Source organism: Alternaria novae-zelandiae, assembly GCF_023758075.1.
Source record: "Alternaria novae-zelandiae strain BMP 2774 chromosome Unknown scaffold_18, whole genome shotgun sequence".
In the NCBI taxonomy this organism is placed as follows: domain Eukaryota; kingdom Fungi; phylum Ascomycota; class Dothideomycetes; order Pleosporales; family Pleosporaceae; genus Alternaria; species Alternaria novae-zelandiae.
The window spans coordinates 562,122-585,061 of NW_026056978.1; the positions used below are offsets into that span (position 1 = coordinate 562,122).

The 22,940-nt window shown below is 51.6% G+C and overlaps 8 protein-coding genes across 8 annotated transcripts; 3 read left to right on the forward strand and 5 right to left on the reverse strand.

The window, feature by feature from the left end:
- Positions 1-5,635: 5,635 nt before the first annotated feature.
- Positions 5,636-6,328, reverse strand: J4E88_008270 (uncharacterized protein; the record flags this gene model as incomplete). The annotated part of the gene is made up of 1 exon (XM_049401881.1): positions 5,636-6,328. The coding sequence occupies one exon, from the start codon at positions 6,326-6,328 to the stop codon at positions 5,636-5,638; it is 693 nt and encodes a 230-aa protein (XP_049252419.1).
- Positions 6,329-7,559: 1,231 nt separating this feature from the next.
- J4E88_008271 (uncharacterized protein) lies at positions 7,560-8,915 on the forward strand (the record flags this gene model as incomplete). The annotated part of the gene is made up of 1 exon (XM_049401882.1): positions 7,560-8,915. The coding sequence occupies one exon, from the start codon at positions 7,560-7,562 to the stop codon at positions 8,913-8,915; it is 1,356 nt and encodes a 451-aa protein (XP_049252420.1).
- A 1,403-nt stretch (positions 8,916-10,318) lies between these two features.
- J4E88_008272 (uncharacterized protein) lies at positions 10,319-11,824 on the reverse strand (the record flags this gene model as incomplete). The annotated part of the gene is made up of 1 exon (XM_049401883.1): positions 10,319-11,824. The coding sequence occupies one exon, from the start codon at positions 11,822-11,824 to the stop codon at positions 10,319-10,321; it is 1,506 nt and encodes a 501-aa protein (XP_049252421.1).
- Positions 11,825-14,241: 2,417 nt separating this feature from the next.
- J4E88_008273 (uncharacterized protein) lies at positions 14,242-16,593 on the reverse strand (the record flags this gene model as incomplete). The annotated part of the gene is made up of 1 exon (XM_049401884.1): positions 14,242-16,593. The coding sequence occupies one exon, from the start codon at positions 16,591-16,593 to the stop codon at positions 14,242-14,244; it is 2,352 nt and encodes a 783-aa protein (XP_049252422.1).
- A 799-nt stretch (positions 16,594-17,392) lies between these two features.
- J4E88_008274 (uncharacterized protein) lies at positions 17,393-17,775 on the forward strand (the record flags this gene model as incomplete). Its single annotated transcript, XM_049401885.1, has 2 exons — positions 17,393-17,581; positions 17,635-17,775. 2 exons carry the CDS (start codon positions 17,393-17,395, stop codon positions 17,773-17,775), a joined length of 330 nt encoding a protein of 109 aa, XP_049252423.1.
- Positions 17,776-18,139: 364 nt separating this feature from the next.
- Positions 18,140-19,073, forward strand: J4E88_008275 (uncharacterized protein; the record flags this gene model as incomplete). Its single annotated transcript, XM_049401886.1, has 2 exons — positions 18,140-18,923; positions 19,015-19,073. The coding sequence occupies 2 exons, from the start codon at positions 18,140-18,142 to the stop codon at positions 19,071-19,073; spliced, it is 843 nt and encodes a 280-aa protein (XP_049252424.1).
- Positions 19,074-19,282: 209 nt separating this feature from the next.
- On the reverse strand, positions 19,283-20,538 carry J4E88_008276 (uncharacterized protein; the record flags this gene model as incomplete). The annotated part of the gene is made up of 3 exons (XM_049401887.1): positions 19,283-19,807; positions 19,858-20,268; positions 20,533-20,538. 3 exons carry the CDS (start codon positions 20,536-20,538, stop codon positions 19,283-19,285), a joined length of 942 nt encoding a protein of 313 aa, XP_049252425.1.
- A 294-nt stretch (positions 20,539-20,832) lies between these two features.
- J4E88_008277 (uncharacterized protein) lies at positions 20,833-22,846 on the reverse strand (the record flags this gene model as incomplete). The annotated part of the gene is made up of 2 exons (XM_049401888.1): positions 20,833-21,864; positions 22,211-22,846. The coding sequence occupies 2 exons, from the start codon at positions 22,844-22,846 to the stop codon at positions 20,833-20,835; spliced, it is 1,668 nt and encodes a 555-aa protein (XP_049252426.1).
- Positions 22,847-22,940: the final 94 nt, after the last annotated feature.

Genomic DNA, 22,940 nt, shown 5'->3' on the forward strand with positions numbered 1-22,940 from the left:
AGATTATCCAAATGCTCAGCATGCGTTCGGCACGGTCTTGTTTATTCCGCTTTGACATGTGGCCAGCCGCCTCAGTTTAGCCGTGCCCGACCGTCGGTGAGAGGCTATCCAGGACCGGTAAACCCACGAACTGCCAGCACTGCCCCTTGGCCACACGTGGAAAGATGCTCGGTGGAAATCCTGGCTCACAAAGCACGAGACCAGCTCTTGATGCGCTACTGTGGACGCGCCGACTGGTCATCAGCCGCATTATTTGGTGACTGCTGAGGAGGGCAGGCTGCATACCAGGCCTGAAAAACACGGACACTAGCTCCGGTAGCCACATCCACATTGACAGAAATAGATCACATATACGACTAGCTCAGTCAACTATGATCTCTACGAATGTACATGAACGCCTCGGTATGGTATGGCCTTCTCAACGTCCCGACGACGGCTTGCAAGTGAAAAAGATGGAGCCCAACTCTACACAGCTGTATTTGCCCCTAGTTCCGGGAATCGCCTGCCTAGTCGAGCGACAGAGGTAACATTCTCACGTAGCATCGGCTGCGCCTACTATGTCTGAGGCATACAGTGGCTTCCTGACAAAAGGCCTTTGCTCCACAAGTGAGCATCTCAGCACCAGCCAAGATTGTCCGATCGCGGCCCTCTCAATTCAGGCAGAGCTGTATGTGGCCTATCAACATCACGACCACGCTACTTGTCGGGCTCTTTGGGATTGAGCTCCATCCAACATTCGTCATTGTCTCCACACGTGCTGGTCACAAGTGCCTGTTTGACGATTGGGCCAATGCACTTGATCCGCGGGAATATTCAACGCCTCCGGGCCTGTGCGGATGGGCAGGCGTTTGATCTCCCCTTGCCGGCGTCGAGGCCATGCCATCAGTCCCCGCAATCGCTCTGGTTTGAACAGGTGGCGCTAGTGTGGGTTCGAAGAGACAAAGGTATCGATGGCCAGTTCTTTGCCTGGTCATCTCCTCAGCCTCCAGCTTCCGCATGCACTCATTTGGTGGTCGCGCACCGGTAAAAGATACTCCAGGTCAGCACTCGGCGGGACCCACAGTCGTTCATACTCATGACCAAAGGAATACACCAAGCTCCAGATCTTGTCCCACCGCGCGCGCTATATCAGCCCTGCCATAATTGGAGAGGCATACCAGGTAAGTGATGCAATGCAACAACTCCGGAACCTGCTGCCCTACATCGAGAGGCGCCGTTGAGCCCATTCACCTGGATACCGGACGGTGAAGCGAGCCGCCCTACACGTTCTCGCCCAAGCCGGTGTACGTCTACTACCTGCCATTCGGCGGCCTATCGATGCGGTCGGAGTTGAACTTACCAGTTACTCCCCGATGTTATACGCCGCGAAATCACAAGCCAAATACAACTACCAGCAATTTTCTGGAGAATGCTGGTCTGATACCTGAGGACTCTTGTAGCCACGTAAAGGACATCACGAGCAAATATGCTCATACAATTTCGCCGTCCGGAGTGGCTGGTGCTCCAGTGATCCCTGAAGGTCCTTCCTCGTCGTCCACCTCACGACTGGTCTCGCCTCATTGTCGTCCCTGAGGCAGGTATGCCTCACGCCGGCCGCCACCCCATCGGCGCTCGAGCATTCCTTCTGTTGTCTCATGGTGGACTGTCTGTGCTGTGCACAGCGCTTCTGAAGAATGATGGCGGAGCAGTAGCACAGCTTCGGTCTCGCAACTGTTTAAAAACACATAAACGCCTTCTCAATGCTTCAAACCACAACGCACTCAAGCTCTCAACCACTGCCATTACATTCCGCTCTATCAACTTCTACTTTTCTGCCAGACCACTACCGTATCTACATCATGGTTAACACCTCCCGTCCTCATAGCCATCTCCACAAGCACGATCTTGGCGACCGTTCGACATTTGGCCAACGTCACCAAGCAACATCTGTTCACCATGAAGCTACCTCATCTTCACCAAGTGGCACTGGTGTTGCTTCCATATTGCATACCGGTGCCATCGCGCTTCCTGTTGGTACTCTTTTCGGTGGAGATCATACGTCAGCTCCGAACAGCATCCCCGATCTCAACATGCAGTACAACCATGGTCCTGCTGCTACAGATGGAGAGCTAGTGTGGTTTTGCTCCAATTGTTACGATGGGCCTATCTCCAACTGGCAGTCGATCTGTGTGCAGTGTTCTCACGAGAAGTGTGGCTCATGCAGAGTCGAAGAGACCGGTTAAACGTGGTCTCGCATTCGCCCAACGTTGTCTTTCTTCATCGTATGCGACAGATACCATCAACGACAACATCATCACGAAGAGTCACTTCCAATGCCGCTCCAGCTCGACCCTATGCGGCACACTCTTCTCCTGGATGCCTTCTTCTTTGGATTATTTATTGGGATCTCTTGTTACCTTTTGCTTCCCCCGCTTTCTCAATCACTATACCACATTTGTAGACTTGTTGGACATTTGGAGCATTTCGACAAAGCATTGTTTACATGGCGCTGTTCGTTCTTGCAACAACATGATTTGGTCTGTCACAAGCATGACACATATCACCCGGCACATTCGCTTTACGGATCTTGGTTTTGGAGTTTACTTGGATTTACAGTTCGCTACTCAATAGAATTCTCCTCATCATTGCTTGCTTCACTCTCATAACAACCTTGCCACTTTCCTATCATGGCCGTATGCATCTTCCTGCAACAACGTTGGAGCGATGTGCCTCCATCGCTCGAAGCGGAAACCGCGTGGTGAGCAGACGTGCGAACTGCAGCATGCAGACCAGATTCGGCTCTTCATCCCAGACTCTACTGCAGAAAGAATGCAGGAACGTTCGTTTCAGCATGGAGCACGACACCCTCAGCGGGAGATTCACAGGCTTCTTTGCATATACAAAGTCGACTGCAGCAACAAATCAAAAAATTGCGGCTTGGATAAAACGTATGATTGGACAAATGTCCTCGCTTTTTCTTGAGTTCTGCCTAACGGTTCCAGCCAGGGCTCTTTCTTTTTCGCTTTTTCGTCGAAGTGGCTGACGGGGCCGCGTCATTGCAGCGCGCGCGAGGCAGGAAGAGGGACCTCTTGGCGCCGAGAGCAACCTAAGGACTGGGGGCACAAGGCTGGAACGACGCATCCAGCTTCCTTAGCGGAGCCAAATATGCCGCCTCAGTTTGCCTACTGCCTCAAAGTTGCACCGCCACACTTTGTTTTGCTCGGTCACGCCCTTTGTTCCGGTATCCGACCGGCTTCCTGGCCTGCCTTGTTACTTCCCTAATGTCATCATGGAGCGCCGCCGGTGTATTCTCTCACGACACTCTTCCTTAGTTATGGTCATCAGCGAGCTTTCTAACGTACGTTGACCGCTGATTGTGGAGCCAGTGGGTCAGTTTCGAAGGACCTGTCCTAGCTTCAAGGCGAACATGAGGCACCAACATGAGTGCCGCAAGCAAAATCACGGATGGCACGAGGGGAGGATGAGGAAGCTAACTGTAGGGCACGAAAGGGCGAGCGTGGCTCAGTCTCCGCCAGAAGGAGTGATGCCATAGCAGAGCGTCCTTCGAGGGACTGAGGACAGCAAGATAAAATGCCATTAGAGTGCCTCTTCTCTTGTTCTCATAAGCTCATAGCGTCGCAACATTCTCAAACATCTCATACTTCCACAAGACAATTCATTGTCAGCTACAACAATCGTACTTTCCTAAATCCTCCAACAACCACCGCTGCTTCGCAACAAGATGCATGTCTTCTGCTGCAATTGCCGAGATGGCCCTCACAACACGAATTTCGTCTCAGCATGCACCAACTGCAACCACTATCTCTGCAGTGGTTGCCCGCCCGCAACAGAGTACTACAACTATGGCTCCGCTGCCCCAGCCTTGGCTCCGCACTATCACGCTGCGACCTCTGCCACTCACTCTAGTACGGCTAGGCTCTCGGGCAGCCATCAAGACATTCCAACAACGAATCTTAACACACGCTTTCCAGTGGGCGACGGCGGTCGCTACACCGAGAATCCGCATAACCCCATATTGCGATGGCAGTGTTGCCAATGTTATGGGGAGAATAGCGTTGCTCGGGACCCGGGCTGTGCATTTTGCAGCAACCACTGGCGGTGTCAATGCTGCAGCGTCTACGATAGTCAACAGAAGTAGAGGGTGATGGGCGGACCACGGGAAAATAAACGGGGGCAAGTGCTCGCAGCATGTATATCACATTGACAAAGCTAACCATGTCAGACTTCATTGATTGGATAACGATTCCGGTGTGGGGGAAGGGGGTTTGCGAGCGTTCTGGTGTCTTTCTTGTCCAAGTTCTCGATTTGTCCTTTCCCATGGTCTAGTTTCGCATCTACGCCATTGTCATATACCCAGCATAAGTCTCTTTATCTGACCTTCTTAATCGAGTGCGGTGTTCATGGCTTCAAGCATAGCGACGGTATCCTGATTCGTTCAAGCGTAGCATGTCCGGTTAGCTGTTGTTTCCCATAATTTCAATGTGCTTTTTACTCTGATTCAACATGAACGTCCTGCTCGTGGTCTTGACCTCAACCTTCGCCGGTGATGAGGCCTTCATTGAAACGCCTGTCAGCATGTGAGCTGCGCCCACTTTACACTTCCGTCGCCTGAGAAGTTGGCTTTTGTCTACAACAGAACCCGAAATCATCTTCCGTAACACAAGATAATACCCAAGGCGTAATCCAGCAAGTTGGGCGCATGTTGAAATAAGGAGGTGAGACATCGCGGGTGGCACAGTCAAGCATATCGTTCCTTCACGATTGCCGAGTCCTCTGCTGCGACCGGTTTGCCACTGCAATCTGCTCCGTAATTTGGGACCAGGGAGGACACGCAGGAACGCCCCATGCTAGAAGGCAGCGTTATGGAACGTAAGCCTGCGCGAATGCTATCTCCGCTTGCGCATTCGAGCTTGAATACGAGTCCGCGTCGACAAGAATGATAGTCAAATCTCCCCATGGACGCTTGGGTGTTTCTTTCTTACCTTTTTGCTCAGTTGCGCAAAATAGAGGACGAGAGGCGGACTCGTGTTGCGCTTACGTGCGCGCGCATGCTCGTAGGGTGGCCAGAGGGCCCTATTTCGCAGGCAGCGCCGCCAAGAACTTTGCACATGTCGGCACAGCCATGCCACACTGCTGGTCTCTGCTCTCTGCCTTCTCTTAGTGCTTCAATGGGCGAGAAGACATGATATCTTCCTCGTCTGCAAGAGAAGCGTCGTCAGAATAAGGCCCTGCAGCCCATTTCTGTGATCTCCAAGGCTACTGTGCGGCTCCAGATTGCAGGAGCGTTATGCCGGCTGATAATTTCGCGGGACAATTCGTCGTCATCGAAAAGGGCGAGGAGGATGCCCCAGGCTGTCCTTCGGGTGGCAGCCTAGACTTGCGGGGCAGCGTGAGAGGGCATTTGTTGTCATCCTCCGCGGACCGTGATCATGAGAACTTGTAGCCAACCCGCAGTGCCGAATTCGCAAAGTTGTCGTAGCTGTTCGCATGTGCTTGCAGTCGTGGTCATCTGCGAGGTTACAAGCCGGCGGGCGGCACAAGCGGATCAAGGACTGGGCGGTGTCATCCATATTGGGCCTAGCGGGTATTTCAAGTTTGAGCCCGCGCCTAACCAAAATATGTGTGATTTGCTAATCTACGCTATATGACTATACCAGCGAGCGTCTAGCAACCATTTCTGCGCGTTCCGAAGCGGAGAGACGCATTCAGGAATGAACAAGTACCAATCACTATCCTCGTTCGTGGCCAGACAATTCGTCACCTTGGTAGACTCGTAGTACTCTGGATAGAAGCCGGCGTATTCCCAGTCAATGATGCCGGTCACGCGACACTGCCCTTCTTCAAGCTTTACTATAATATTTGCAGGCCGAAGATCATTGTGGCTGAGAACATGCTTCTGTGATAGGGGCGGGCAAAGACTTCGGAGGAATTTGATGTAAATTGGACTTCCATAATGGGGGTTGGAGAATTGCCAGTCGTCGAAATCTTCTGTAGTCCAAATAGGGTCGGTTGTGCGGCGAACATTTCTCCTCGCATCTTGGCAACCTTCTCCTGCCACACCTCCAAGTGGCATATCGTCGGGACGGGTCAAAGATCGCACCTCGATGAATATATCGTTCAGCTGCGCTTGGACTGAGCGCTTAAGGGAGTCATCTAATTTTGGCCAGACTGCTTCGAGTGTCGTGCCAGGCATGAGAGTCATAAAGACGAGGAAGCAGTCACCAAGGCGTGCAAGACCGAGTGGTCTTGGTGCAGGAATAGCGGGTTTGTGTTTCTCAAGGTATTGCAGGGTTGTGTATTCAGTCAAGTCGTCCATCTTCATTATCATCTTGAGAGCAATACCAGGACTGCACTTGAGGACGATGCTGTGTTTGCCCAACGGTGGCGTCCAGATAACTTCGCTCTGTTCAACCAATTTGCGGATACTGTGGGCAAGGGACGATTCGTCGTGGTCGCTTTCAATAAGGCCTCGGAGGGATTCAGAGAACGGGAACAGGACTGTGGCTGAGGTATGACTATAGAGAAATTGTCGAGCATCGTCAGGAAATGGCGAAGTGTCTATCTTGCGAGGCTGTGGATGTGGCTCATCCCAAGATGGAGCTGCAAGGCGTTAGCTTTAGTTTTACAACTAAAGCATAGTGATGCGAAGCCCACGAACCATCGGACTTTCGACCAGCAAGCCGACGTGCATACGAAGAGGGGATTTTGGATGCCAGATCTACTTCTGGATCCGCTTCTAACTCTCTTTGTAGCTTTCTCATAACCATTTTATTCAAAAACAAAGCCGAAGACCTGTCCACAGGGTCGACCCTGTCTGCTCTCTGACATTGAGGATGCATGCAGATGGCGTCTGTGTCGTGGGGTGAACGATGCATAGCGTCTGTGTTGTGAGGTGAAAGAAGATTCGTTTCAGCGCTAGTGTGTTTAGGTGATTTGAAGTCCACAGGTTGATAACTGTCGTGAGTCCTTGCAGTTGTTTGCGGTCTCGGTCAAGCGCGAGGTTCCAAGCCGGTACAAGCGGATCAAAGACGGGGCGATGCTATCCGCATCGGGCCTAGCAGGTGCTCCAAGCTTCTATCAACCACAGCGCCAACCCTCTTGTTATCTGCGCGTATCCATCACTCAAGCATCATTTCAGCAATGCCGCTATCTGTGCCTTCATGGCAAAGCTGCGATCTTCAGGAGTCGGTGCCGTTTAAAGGTTGGCGGTATCTCATGCCTGCGGGTCAGAAAGAAGACTCAGACGCTGTCAAGCCGATAATGTAGCCGTAACTAGTCAGTGGCCATCGCTCTCGATAGTCAGGTGACTCCGGGCACGGTCCGGAAGAGCCTGGACGAGAGGCGCATTGGCTTTCGTCAGCCATGTAGGTTGAGTAATACAGAAGCGGGGTATCTTACCACTCAGCTTGGTAGCCTTAGAATGTTCTTTCTTGTAAGAATACTCCCACGCGACGCATGACCCGCCAAGCACCAGAAACCTCACATGTGTTAGCTGACCTATACGTTGCTCCTGGCTTCCTCAACATCAACATTGCCATCGAACTGACGCTCGAGACTGCATGGCAAATACGCTAGCGAGTCGAGCAACACAGCCTCGTCTCCTTTACAGTTACATTGCTCAACCACATTTCTACAGCGATCACCATCATCCAGACCGCCAAAATACCCCGGATGGGCCCATTTCCATCGCGTTCACGAGATCGAGCCGTCGAAGTATCCACACCAATAACGACCTGGTGAAGGGCGTTGTCCACGTCAAATCACAAACCAAGGTCAAATACGTCACCATAAGCTTTATTGGCAAAACGACTTGTCGCATTGCGAGCGAGCGCAATCCTGCAAACCAGCATATCTCCGAAGTCGAGCTGTTTTGCCAAGAGCAAACGTTATCGAGGAGGGCAACCCCCAGCGCAACCTGTCCCCCTTCGCGGGTAGAGTACCCCTTCGAATTTCGATTCCCAGAAGTAGTACCAAATGCTACGAAGCTGCAAAACAATGCGCCATTCAAACCAGATGCTCTGTTCGAGCACGAAAACGGCCATCCCCTTCCACCTTCGTTATGGTGGAACGAGAGCACGATATGTAACGAATACTTCCTGAGAGCACAGTTTGTCACGGAACAAGCTTCATTCACCCTAAGTCCCATTGTTGTGCAGCAACTCCGCTTTAGTCCGTCGGTACCGGAGCAGGGTCTTGCGCAACCAGCTGCTCTTGTCCCTGCACCACCAATACGTTTTGAGCGCAGATCGAGACCTTCAACTCCAGATCCATCAAGAGAGCGGCGTAGCTCACTAAAACGACTAAAGACAGGCCTGCGTGGTGGGGGGAAAGAAGAAGAGATATCCTCAACGTCGCTGTTAGTACTTAGTGCACCCCCAGAGTATCGGGTTGGTGCTGCCAGCACGATCAAGCTATCACTGCAAGCAACGCTAAGCGACGGCGACACACAACCAGCACCCGTGTATCTTCGTGGCATCCGCGCCCAAGCAATAACACACATCAACTTCCGAGTCCCGCTAGCATCTGCACCCAACGGAGAGATACGGAAAGAGGGCGTCGAAAAGTTCGACCTCTTCAATCAGCGATACAGTAAACCTGGAATAGAACTCACTTTGGATACCATCTTGGAGGGTTTTGAGATCAACAAGATTGTGCCTCCCACATTCAAAACATACGGTGTCGCACTTCACTATGACGTCAAGTACGACCTCTTGCTCGAATGCGCAGGAAAGGAGTCGGAGCATGAGATTGATGTCGATAATGTGGTTATTGAGCCCATGACAAGACCTGGTGGGCATCTTGGGCCACCGGAAGAGATGCCGCCAGTAAGCGGCTCGGATGAGAGCTTCATATTGGAGGAAATGCTCCGGGATAGTGAGCCTGTAGCGGAACAACCACCGCCCTATTACAGATAGAAGATACAGCTATCGCAATCATCGGTGCTACGTAACCTATTCGATCATTCTTGACAACATGGACTGTGAATGTGAGTAAGCCAGCGTGCAGTCCGCACCTGCTGGCAACTAACACGTAGCGAGCAACAAAGACAAACGGCACCAATTTGGAGCTCCTCTCCCCCCAATTGAGAGGCACGTATAAAATAACTCTGATTATCTCGAATGCAGCGTACATCACTGGAATCATTCGCACTCAACTCTTGCAACCCACCAACCCCTAAAATACCTCCAGCGCATCTACCCCAACATATCCACACGCACTACATTACCTCAGCAATCCTCCATCTCTCCGAAGATGCCCCCAAATCCAGGTCTATACATCTGCCCCTGCGGTATGAACGCGGGCGTCTGGCTTGTTGCCGGCGCGAGTAAATGCTCAATGTGCGGCTGGTCGTGGGGCATGTACGAAGCGGCTCGCATGGCGGACGAGAAGAGGAAAGATGGGCAATCCACGGATGGGCATGGAGATCAGAAGTGGTGAAAGCTATGTGTAACGGCATGTTGATGCGGATATGAGTGGGTCGCTTTCGGAGGAAATGAAATTGAAAGGAATATCGAGGGTTTCTATCTCAACGCTTCTTGGAGTACCTCTGGTCGCCCCGTGATTGAGATGTCGTCGCCAATGTATGACTCGATGCAAACGCTCAGAACATTGAATACACGAGTCCGTATGAATGCTCATATGCTTCACGCTTGTCATAAGGTGACTAGCTTACGCTTACAAGACTCCTCCAACATGTGGCTCACCCAATTTTTCGGGGGTATAAATGCTGGACTACTAACAAGCTTATCGTTCTACAACAAAAACTATACTCTTAGAGATTCCAACATATCATTCATCCAATCGATAAGACATAGCAGATATCGCCAACTGCGACATCCACAATTTCGGCGACAGCAACACACTCCCTCGCTGAGAACCCTGAATTCATATCGAGAAAGCTAGCCAAATCAACTCGAACACAACTCGCGCTACTATGGCAGTCTTGTCAGAAGAGTACAAGAACCTCGTCTTCGACTGCAAAGGACGCGAACAAGATGCTTGCAGCTACAGCCAGAATCAGGATCAGACTCCACCAAAGATAGAGCCATGCCATCACGACGACTGTGTTAGGTCACCTACGATTCTCGATGAACAGAACGTGGAGGAGGGCGGAAAGCAGGAGAAGGAGGAAAAGCAAGACGGAGGGAATTTAACGCGGGAGCGAGAGACGCCGAACTGTTCTGAGGAGGCCGAGGCCAGGATATGTCGGAAATCTTTCTTGTTTTAGTCCGGCTATGAACGGCAGACTTTCACAACTTTTGGGGGTGCGTTGAATCATAGAATGTTGCGATCTTCCAGTTGACGCCAGGCCCTCGCTCTAGCTATTTGTGAATACGATCCCACCGACGCGACTGTTGAATTCTCTCTTCCACAGTGGCATCATGGACCTTGGGAGTAGGTTGTCACCATCGGCGCCGAATACTTCCAAAATGACATCATGGCTCTCGGCAATCTTTCCCGCACTGGATGACCCGTACTGTCGGATGATCGCCGTATGTAAGTTGATGAGCTTGTCTTTACGTCGCACCACGATGTTCTTGAACAGAGCCCTGAGGGACTCTTCCGACGGTTCTGGGAAGTTTGTGTTGACATGCAGCTCTCTCATACTCTCCGGAAGCATGTCACCCATACAGGGAATGTCGATATGCCCCCACGTCCTCGCGCCAGTTGGAATATGCGCATCACGGCCCTGGCGCTGTCCGCTCTCCAGTGGCGGTCCGCAGAAGCATTCAACGTCCACCTCTAGCTTTTGCAATTTCGTAAACCGCAGAAACGAGGACAGACCATTTACAATCTCGCCATGCAGCTCGTCAATGGTGATGGCGAGGTCAACAACAGTATTGCTGTTGTAGTTCGCCAGGGTCTCGATCATTTCGCCCGCGTTCCAGTCGTGTTCAAGACCATCCCATTTTGTTTGGTGTGAGTACTTGAACACCTGGAGAGCTGGTGTGTTTGTGAGGAAGGCCGAGAGTCCCGTAGCGTCCATGCAACAGTAGGCGAATTCGACACGGGTCAAAGGAGATTTGACATTTGGGTTGAGCCAGTTAAAGGGAACACCTCCCCAATCCTCGTCAACCGCAACGCAGCTGACAGCGTAGATGTTTCGTATACTATTGAGAGTCATGAAAGGCGCAAGACATTGCAAGCCAACTCTGACGTCATACCCTTCCTCCACGAACGGCAACAAAGTCTCGAGTCGAGCCAGGGGCTTCTGCCGGTGCCCACTTGCATTGGACATGGCGACAAGCGACTGCACATTAGAAACAAGAGCCTCGGCGCCCTCACCTTCCCTGACCTCATGCCACCTATCCGGCAGTTGCAGCGTCTTGAGATTGGGTAGAAGACTTAACAAAGCGACGGTCGCATACAACTTGTCCATGTTCGACTGGTCACCCGCTCTGTCCTCTTCCAGAATGCGACCCCACCACTCTTCCTCGTCAGCATCGGCGTAATATTCGGCGCGCCGCAGCAGATCTCTGATATTTTCCATCTCCTGCTCATCTTCGCGGAAACTGTGCGGGGTGGTATCATCCGGCATTTCATCGTCTTGCCGGTGATCCCAGAGAGAAAGAGTCTCAATGTACTCAGCAATGATCGGATCGCGAGAGATGTCGTGCAGGATAGCCAGTGTGTCACCGCGACGAGTCCGGCTCATGTTAGTCGTGTGGCTCCAAATCTTGCGCATGTGATTGTGCTGTCGGATCTGGGACGCAGCGCGTCCATACACAGTCTTACATGAGAGCACGAAGCTTTCAAGACCATCAGGTGCGGTACGGTCAATGATCAGGTCAAGAAGTTCTGGTGGAAGATCGAGGAGTCCCATGGTAGCCTTCGAGGTGGCGCTGTCGACGTCAATGCCGCCAAAAAGTAAAGAGCAGGCGGAAGTCCTGGTAGGCAGGTGGGTGGCGAAGTTGTGGCTTTAAGTGTCAAACGTGTAGTAAAGGTATAATCCCACGGGTCCGATGCGAGCTAGGTGAAGCTACTGATGGCGGCTCTCACCTTTGCATGAACGGATTCTAGAATCGCAACAGCGCAGGGTCCAGAAATGTTGGGCAGCGGATGAGAAGGTCCGAAACTGGCAAATAAGCGAAAAGATAAAGGTCATTCATTGGTTTCGGTGTAAATCTCCTTGCTGCTCTCGTTTGAATCCTATGGTGGGGTAAGCTAGCGGCGCTTTGGGCCTAGCCTGTGCAAAAAAAGAAGGCTCTCATAGCTTCGATCTCCGACCACATGGGCCTCGCTTAATGTCTACCAACATCGTCCTACATTTAACATGTCGATGCATATATCTGCGATATCTGTGGCATCGTTACTCCACGGAGCTCTCCCAAACGTGGCCCCCATATCTGTTTCGAAGCGCCCGGTCTGATGAGGTCTTCCACCGGTTTATGGACAGTCGCGACGATCACACAAAGATCGATCCCATGCCAGTTTTGATACAGATTCCTTGATATATTGTTTCATGGGCTGAGATGTGGGCGTTGCTTTAGTGCTTTACGGGTGAAGTACCCGTCTTACAATGCTGCAGGGTTATAGTACTCGATCTGTCCACTTCCTTGTCGAAGATAACCACTCTTTGTCTCGAGAACTACATACATATCGGAACAACCTGCCCAAAGAGATATGCTGCATACATTCGTTTGGATGGCTGTTTTACATACGTGGAGTCAATCTGTAGCACAGACTTGTGGTTGCGAGAATTGTCTGGGCAGAAAACCTGATTGTGCACTGGCTATGATACTGTGACCAATTACAAACAAACCCTTTTGCCCAGAACCAGGCTGAACACACCAATTGATTGTCTCCATGACCCCGAATTACCGGACGCGCTTCTTCTCTGCATATCTCATGTCTCAAAACTTGATTTAGCTCCACATCTTGATCAGATGGTCGAGTATCTGGGTATTTCTCTCCTGATGCGGAGCCCACTGGCATGTACAACCCGATGCTTCTTAGTTCATGCGGTCGAGCCCGGATGAGTCGCACTACTGGGACCGTGAAGCGAAACCTTGGGCCGGAGAATGGGTTAGCTCGTTTCTAGTCGACCCAGTCACGGGTCCGGCAATTCTCCCCATTGAAGAAGCAAGGATACTTGCGGTCTATGCCCTCAACGCTAAGCGATATGTCCTCAAGTACAGGACGTGTGGTCCTCCCAGTGCTATCTTTTCGCATGGAAGAAGCAAGCCTACATACGGTCTATACCCCCATCGCCAAGCGACTCATACTCATGTACAGGACGTGTAGTCCACCCGGTGCTATCTGTAGTTAGTCTAACGTCGATGGAAGGATCGATGAACAGTGATAGTCTAAGTTCGGTGCATCGTCGAGCGGGATGACCCTGAGTGAAAGTGACTGACTTGCATAAGCAGGTTTGTGCCAGACTTCTTGTACGGAATAGTGCTGGTGCAGGAGTAGTGTTGTTGGTACGGATGGGCCCTCCGACCCAATCATGGTGCTTCTGAACGCGATGTCACGTGGGCTGAGGGAATGTGCTAGATACCTAGGTATCTTTCTTACTTACCTGAGCGCTACCGGGGTTTTTCAACAACGACTACACATTTCGTACTTTTTTTACCTTCGAACGGCTTCACACAGATCTTCAAGGGCCCTTTTCAGATTATCTTAGTTGTCTTTCCAAGTGTGATAGGAGTGCGCGCCTTAAAGCGCTCAATGTCCCCCGGCACCGTTTCAGCCCAACTCATCATAAGTTGTTGCCAGCAGGGCTGCTACGCTTCTGCACATCACGTCGGGTATCATGACTACCGGCGTCTTTATGCAGTCTTGTCACAACCGTCTAACAACTGAGGCTGCAGGCCACGAAGCAAGGATATAATGCGTCATCATCAGAGCATTGCGCAATACGAGAATCCTCTTCGACGGCCGCTAAGATTATCGCGTAACGCGGAGAAATGTTATGGAATGCATTACATTTGGTGCGACTTGGCGCAGATTGCGATCTTGTCCAAAGCAAGTACCACCTCTCCCCGAAAGTCTTCCTTTGATATGCAGGTCTTCTGAAACCCCACTTCATTCATCTGTCAACATGGCACTGTATGGCCTCCTATTGCTATTTACTCATCGCTTTGCCAACTTTCCGTGCTGTAATAAATTGCAGATTCCAGTTATGCCATGTAGTATTGGGTAATAACACCGAGCCTTCTAACCCTACAAGTATACGGCGACGTGGCCTCGCCCCGCCACTTGCAACTCCACAACTTTCGGGCTCTGTTGCGCTGTTTCTCAGTTCCAGCGCTGCTCGAAATCCTCTAACGGCTGCGGGTCTAGGTTGCGAAGTGACACTGTATCAGGCGCCGGCGAGACTTCATCCTCCCAGGCGTTACCTTCGGCTGCTTCCGTCACGGGCCCGTGATACGGGTAGGCATTACGACGACCATCTACATCTGGATAGCTGGGCCGGCGATGATGCTCAAAAGTCTTCTCAATCTGTTCGCCAATCGATAGAGGCGTATAGTATACAGATGTGTCTCTTAAGTCCATCGGAGATGGTGATGCCGCTGGAGGTTCGTCAAGCGACATTGCATCGAGGTTGGACTGAGTGAGTGGTGACGGCGCGGTCATGCGTGGCTCGAAATTGGGCATAGTCATCTCTTCAATCCGACCTGCACGCAATTTGCTCTTGTGCGACGGATGCCGTGATTCAGTGAAGAACCCCTTGATTTCCTGGCACGCATCGGCGACGCTGTCGGCCAGACGATCCTCCCAAACTCGTTGACCTCGTCTCGGATGATAATCGCCGTAAGCCAAGGCGTCGTCTTCATGCGGGTAACGGCTATGAGTGATGTGCAGCTGCTCTATTGCGCGCTTCCTCTGCCGTGCTGGAGAAGGTAACTTGGTTGATGATACATGGGGCGACCCAGGTGTCAGTGGTTTGACGTCTTCAATAGACCCATCAGTACTGCTGGGAGTGTCCTGACCCTCACCGCTAGAGTCATCGTCCCGTACGTCTTCCTTCTTCTGAAACATGGGTTGCGGGGCACGTCGGTGGATGTCGTACTGGAAGTTCGTCTTTCCCGTTCGCTTTTCGTCGATGAACTGGGGAAACTCGTTGAGTGCCTTTTGTGGCTGACCACGTCTGTTCATGCAGAATTTCTGAATCTCAGCGGGAGTAAAGAAGTCGGAGGGTATCATGCGCCCAAAGCGGCGGCCCATGCGGTTGAGCTCTTTCCGCGGCACAGTTACCTGCTTATCGCTGCCAAAGATGCGTGTGAATGTGATGCCAGCAGTGATGTCATCAGCGAAACCGAGATACACTTGGGTGTCTACACGACCTGGGCGATACAAAGCTTCGTCCAATGAATCGGGAGCGTTTGTTGTCAAGATGACGATGTGGCCTTCTCGCGATCCAGGTCCATCTAGAGTGTTAAGCAAACCACTTAGAGTGACCTTTGTCCTCGACGGGGGAGGCGGCGGAGGCGGTGACTTCTTCTTTCTAGAATCCACATTCCTACGCTTCTTCTTCTTCGGCCTTGCATTCCATGAGCTGATGGACTCTGAACTACTCTCCTCCTCCTCCTCCTCCTCTTCGTCACTATCTTCTTGTTCTTCCAAAGGCGGCAGCGCCATGGTGCGTTCACGGACAATACCCGCAGCGTCAATGTCTTCGAAGAGGATGACGCAGCGAGCGGGCAGATTCTTCACATCGTTCTGCAAAATGGTGTCGTCCATGCCTGCAAGGTCGATGACGCAAAGCGGCAAATTGTAATGACTCGCAATTGCGGTAGACAAGCTGGTCTTGCCTGTGCCAGCCGGACCATAGAATAAGTAACCTCTCCGGTATGGCGTTCCATTCTGGTAGTAATAGTCCTCCGTCCCATCGGCAAAGAACGCCTGGAGATCAGTCAGAAGCTCTTGTTTCTTCAGTGGGTTCATGTCAATCGTCTCAAGACTACGTTTCCTCGAAGTACGGTCTACGTTGCGATGGGCAGAGACGTAACGGACAGTCAGGGACGTCATCTGGCCGCTGACAGTCTTATGAACGGCTTTCAGCAAGGCTTCGATGGGCCTTTTACTGCCCCACATGCAGCGTAACGTGAGTTTGTCGTAGGATCGGCCATCCGGTTTGTACAGCAGGAATGGTACGCCTTCGTGGAAGAAAGGAGTGTAGCCAGCAGAAGCTATGAGATGGTGAGAGTTGCTCTCATCATTGTTGGCGGTTTTTTGTTCATGCGACAAATCTTTCCACTCCAGATGCTCGAAAGTAGGAAGCCAGGCGAACAGCTGGTTGGACGGTTGCTTGCTGATCCACATCAAAAGGTCGGTGACCAGCGCATCGCTACTGTCGAGCTCAAGTGAGTTTGTGAGGTTCGAACTGAGCCAGTCGTATGTTGCCTTGCCGTATGTGCGAGCGGGGATGCATAAAGCAATAGCCCAAACCAGATAGGTGAGGTCTATGCCTATGTTGCAATCGATCCAGACCTTGATAGCTTTGAACAGTGGCTTGTTCATGCTGTTCTCGATTGATGAGTCCATCAACGTCTCGAGGAAGTTCTTTTCATTCTTCGCTCTTCGATCTTTCGTCTTCCGGCGGGATTCATGGCGGCGGTCATCGTCGTCCCAGCTATCATCGCTCATTGTTGAAAATGTTTTGACTGAACTATTTGTGAGGCCGATAGCTCACTATCAGAAAAATAGGAAAGCGTACTGCGCTTGGCGTATGAAAGTGTTGAAGGTTGATCCGCCGTTGAGAGTTGCAGAACGGCTGTAGTTGATATAAGACCAAGAGAGCGCTGCATTATATAGACAGAGAAGTTCCCAGCAGGAACAGTCGTGGAGGCTCGATTGGTTCGTGCTCTGCTTCGGCACCTGTCGAGTGTCGAGTGAAAACACATCCGGTTGGAAACAATTGTCGGTATAGAACAACTTTCACCCGCTCTATAAAGTGAATGATACTTATTACCGGATCGGTTCCCATTGTTGCATTGTTAGCAGAGTTCCAAACCAGACGGATGAAGGTATATGTTCTTGTGTTCGCCTTCTCAAATATGTGCAGTCAGCTCCGCAGATCAGTATATCAACTCCGGTCATGTATAGGAAATTATCAGGTAGTGTTTGGAGATGTAGCAGATTCTGGACGCGTCGAAGCGGAACGCGCGTGTGGCGACGTTGTAAGTGTGGACGCGATCATGGCTGGAATCTGGCGATATTCGCGTGAATAACAGTTTGCTTCGCGATACGCTTGCTGTGTGATTGTTATTTGCGATGAAAGTGTTGGGAGGGTGAAAGAAGGAAGTGCTGCGAAGACGCGTGGCAGGGCCTGAGAGCGGGAAGCGCGCTAGCGCGCTCGGCCACCCAACCATCTCGTGGTTCATGAGATCCCACCAGGAACAATCCACAGCAGCCTGACTGAGCCGAGACCGCCGCGCAACCTGCGATGAAGCTGCTCTTTCGAGTCGCGCATATTCTGCTGGTACTCGTCCTCTCGTCTCTGCTGATATACAGCGTCTATTACGCGTTCGCGCTTCTAGCTGAAGACCAGCAGCACAGCTCGCCGCAGTCAGTGCAAGCCGATTCCGAATTGGACACCGACTACGTATCTCGCAAGCCATCACCACAAGAAATAGTATGTATCTTCCAATGGCCGCATCGAGATGGTCGTGTACTGACGTTACACAGGCTGCATCGATGAACACATTGTGGGACTACCTGGACGACTGGGATGAAGAGCATTGCAAGAATGTCTGCGAAGCTTCGTGGGTTGCCTGCCGACTGAGGAATTGCTACCACCTGCCGGATGTCAGGAAGCAAGAGCTGTGAAGATAAGTCATGAATAATGGCTTGCGACGCTGGACGGCGCGTCTGCGATCTCGCTGCAACATCATTTGGAGCATTCTGAACGTGTCTCAGCGATTGCAGAAGAATTCAATATATTCGAACAACGATCGTGTGGGGTTGCGCGAGACTCAGGCGATGAATGCTCAATGCCGGAGTGCCCCACACCCTTCATCAATATGGCTAAGAGTACCATACGCCCATGCATCACTACTATTCGTTCATAGGATCCAGGAACGCGGGAATATATCTCATTCGAAATTCTACAGTCTGCGACGATACTGGACATCAGATGCTTTAAAGGCCAGTGAACTCTCGTTGTCGACACACCACGATTGCTACAACCATCATGGCTTTTCTCTTTACCCTGGCTTCGATGGCGACGTCCACCATGGCCTTCGACTGCACCCGCGAATATCTCCAAAACACCGTAGATTCCTACGTCGACCTAATGGCAACCGGCCAACACGACCGCTTCGAAAACATCGCCTACACGATGAAATACTTCGAAAACAACCAAACCGCCTCACTCCTAAACGGCGTACCAGCCTCCGGTCTAACCATTGACACCCATCGCTCCATCCTCGATACCACACAATGCAAGACAATGACCGAGCTCATCGTGACTGACACTAAACATCCATACGTCATACACACGCAGATGACTCTAGACCCCGAAGGCAACGTAAACCTGATCGACAGCATCGTAACCGACGCAGGCGACTGGGCCTTCAACGCAACCGGCACCTCCTACTGGAACAGCCAAGAAACCTGGAGCCCCATCCCAGAATCCAGCCGCGACACCCGCGAGACTATCAAAGCAGCCGGCGAAGCCTACGCCGACCGCTGCAACGACGTCACAGTCCACGTCCCCTTCGGCACGCCCTGCGCGCGTCTCGAAGGCGGCGCGTATACCGGCCGTGGAAATCTGTCTGCGAATACGTGCGATATCGGTGGGCTGCCTGAACATGTCCCCATGACCAATCGCAAGTATGTTGTTGATGAGGTGATGGGTGTTGTGGACATTTTCATGGGCTTTACGGGGCTGGATCGCACGAGGAATACCGAGGGGACGCCAGATAGTCATATGTTTCGCGTTGAAGGGGGGAGGATTAGGTATATTCATACGGCGAGTACGTGTTTTGTGGATGGGTGTGGGATGAATGGTACTGGTAAGTTGATGGGTTTGAAGTGTTGTTGATTCGTGCGCTGACGTGTTGATAGGTATTCCACTTGCTCTTGGACCTCGGACGTTACGTCAGCGGGGTATCAAGCTTCAGTAGCTTACATCTGGTGTAGCCGATCGTTGCAAGCTCGTAGTTGGAGGTCAAAAGTGACCGATTCTAAAGATGGTGCCGGTATAAATTCATCGGGACTACTAAGCAATGTCACTCTACTAGACACTGCTGCACACTCACTAGCAGTCCGCTCCATCTCTTGCCTCAACACCCGCGCGATCTAGTAACCTCAGTCGGGCATCACGACCCTCTCTTCAGTCCCAGTTAACCCTCGCTTTCACCTCAGGATGATCCTCCAACCACTCCTCTACATCACCCTCATCAACCACCAGTCCTGGATGCATCTTCATCGCATCAACAAGCACATCCCTAATCCCCTTGTCGTCATCCAGCGTAGATGTAAACGCCTCTTCCAGCGCATCAGCCAGATCCAGTCCCTCATACTGCCAGTACACATGCAAAACGTCCATGACGCCCTGTCGTGCAAAGGCTTTCAAGTCAATCATGTCGAAGTAGTCGGCAACCGTATAGATGCGTACGTGCTTGAGGAGGTGCGAAGCAGACAGCGTCTTGCCGGCACATGGGCATTTGCGCTTGAAGATCTGGGGAGCGGTCGGGGGACCGTGCAACAGGGCGTAGGTGCTGTGGTTGCAGTAGGCTGTGGGGTGGACGGTCTCGCCGCCGGGGAACTGGTAGGTGGATGTGTACATGTAGTCTAGGATGTTCTTCATGGTAACCGTGTCGACGTCGGGTATCTGTACTTCTTTGTCATTGTTCTCCTGCAGTGGTTTAGCACGGCAGGTATGTCAATATGGTTGACAATACTCACACTACCGTTGAAGCGGAACATGCGCGCAAAGTACGGCGACGAAGCTTCCAGAATGCTCTTATGAGTGATGAAATGCTGGCCTTCGCAGATGATGGTGAAGTCTGAGGTCTCGTCATTGAGTGCAAGCTTGGTTTCTTTGATCTTGGGCTTGAATGGTGTTGGAGGAGCGTGGTTTTCTTTGTCGAAGACCTGAGATGCTTTGACATGCGGCGTCTTGGGGACGACCTTGCGGATGGTGGTCGCTTCAGTTGGGAGATCCATGGCTTTGATGTGATCTAGGGTCAGAGGGTTGTTAATCAACACGGGTACTGACAGCGGGCGATGTGTGACCAGATGCGTCACGAGAGCTACGAGCTCACATGGAAAGGTATTGCTGGTCGCAGATTGTTTGGTACCGCTGTTTACTGTCGCCTAGAGCGGGCGGGGAGTCGCTCGCGCAGCCGGTCTCATCCCAGCTTCACGCGTTAAACCGATGTCGTTACCACGGCGATAATCGAATTGCCTGCGGAGAGCAGGCAGCGATCACTTTCCGCTCATTAATCTGTGATGGTGATGATGAGCGTGCAGATGACACAAGACAAACATGTGGCGCTGGAGAGATCAGCTCGCCTCTAGTACCTAGGTAAACTTTGCAGGGATGGAGAGCGCGGCGATGTGCGCACCCGCGTCGATGACGCGCATGCACGTGTTGTGAGTTCAGGCTATTGTAGTTTCCATAGACCTATTAAAGGAAAAACTGTCCGTCGATTGCCAGCAAAGTAGTAGTCTTAAGACAGTTACTTGCTTGAAGGCTTTTAGGGCTTTTAGGGCTGAGAATGAAGTCACACAATCTGAGTACAAGGATATGTGTCATATCTTCTCGCTGATACAACTTCAATAGTTCCAGCAGGACCGTGAGTGTCAGAAGGTCAGTCTTGACAGCGAAAGACATCGCCGCGTTTAGATACCATTGTGACGTCATCGCGACTACCTCAGCTACGCCTGCGGAATTTCGCCGATAGAAATCGTCAGTCGGCCGATGGTAATCATGCGAAGCCCATTCGTCAAATAGATCAGCACCGCCGTGACCAACAACCCCCAGGCACACCTGAACATCTTCCCTCCTCGCCTCAACCCATACGAAACAAGCATCGTGACGACACCAGTCATTACGACAAACTCCAACGTCTTCGTCAGGAGCAAGCCTCTGCCAATAAAGAGACAAGCGTCCCATTCGAAGATTACCATAGCCTCCCGAAGCCACGCGGCAGCCCTCATGAGCACGAGCTTGTTCAGATGCTCTGGATGTCGTCTAATAGCGACCTGCCCAATCATGTCGATCCCGATCCATAGAGTCTGGACGACCATACGCATTGCGGTCTTAGACAGATGAGCCCTGCAATCCGTACTCATTAGAGCGGAGAGAAATGCCATCTCAATGGGAGCGCCATAGAAGTCATCCAGCCCGATCAGAAGCCCTATCGAGAAGAAAAGCAAGCTCAACCCCAACAAAGACACGAACACCAGCTTCATGTAGTACAGCCAGAAAGTGAACCCGTCTGTCCATGTCAATTCTCGTGCGAAGAAGGCATATGAAAGTAGAGCCATCTTCTGTTCGTCATTTTGTGTGTGTAACCGTCCTAGCAGGGGTATGTTGGCGACTTGCGGGCTCGCGAGTACAGATCCAACGAGCAGTGCGTGGTCGACTAGTGCTTGGGTGTAGCAATTCGACAAGAGACGGCACATGATGTAGTTCGTCGGGCTTCCGTATGTTACGGCGAGAGGGGCTGAGCAGAGGGAGCAGTTCGTCATGTTGAGCTTTAGGGTCGTGATCTTTAGACACTCGCTGCCGATGAGGTGGCCGCAGGGTAATAGTCTTATGGCCTTGCATGGGAACTCGTTCGGGTCGTCTTTGTTGTCGACGGCGTTGAATGGCCGCATGCATACGTAGCATTCGTCTTCTGGGTTGGGCGATGCGACGTCTTCTGTTTTGTAGGTTTTTAGTGAGGCTGTGATGCCGTAGATCGGCTGAGAGGATGCCATTGCAGTTTAAGTGAGGCTGAAAGATAGCGAGTTGTGGGGTACTTTGATAAGTTGTAGCCTGGTGCTAGTAGCTATGTCGAAGGCTTCGTGTTATAGTGCCATTCACGTGCAGTGTATCGATCGGCAGGAGTTAGTGAAATGAGTGAAATTGACAACGAATAGTCACAACGTTTCCTATCCATGGCCTGCACCCTCTCCATGTTAAGCAGTAAGATACTTGCGATTAATGTGATCCAAATCATTATGTTTGCTGCTTTGCGGGACGCAACATGAGCTATCATTCACATCGTTAGCCCCGCTTCTGAAGAATGCCAGACAATAAAAGACTTACAATAAAATCCATCTTATCCTCCCCACTCCACCTCCTCAAATCCAATTCCACGGTCTTCACAGCCTGGAACCCATGCCTCGCATACACGGGCGCACCCATGGGACTCGCTTCAAGGAACGCCTCAACACCAACCTCATCCGCCTTCTCGCAACCCCATCGCACTAGCATACTTCCCGCTCCCCTCCTTCCATGTTGCGGCAATGTAACCAGTGTGTCTAAGACAAAGTACGGTCTCCTCCCCAGAATCTCCCGCTTGTTCGAGTTGAACAATCTGAAGAGTTCCGCGAATATATCCGGGTCACTTTCTTCGTATGGTGGTGGGACGGTGAGACCGGCATCGACTTCTTCCCAAGTACGTTCTTTCGCGCCTGCTTCGTTGGGCTTGACGTAGCGCCAACGTGCGCCTGCAATCATCTCACCGGTTGAGGTGTCGACGCACTTGACATAGAGTATGCCCTTGTTGGTTATGCCATCGCGGATGTCTTCTGTGACTTTGTCGAGGGTCTCCTGAGATGGCTCGCCGCGGGCGTAGAGAATCTTATTGACGGTGGGTCGGAAGACTTCGTGTCGTATGCGCATGTATTGCTCTGCTTCTTCGGGCTTGAGAAGCGAGACTGTGAGGTTCGGGTCTGGCATGTTGATGGTTGGAAGACTTTGTGGGACAGAGACGAAAGACACTACTCGACAGTGAAACGTGGGTAGTGGTACTGAGAAGCAAATCAAGAAATCT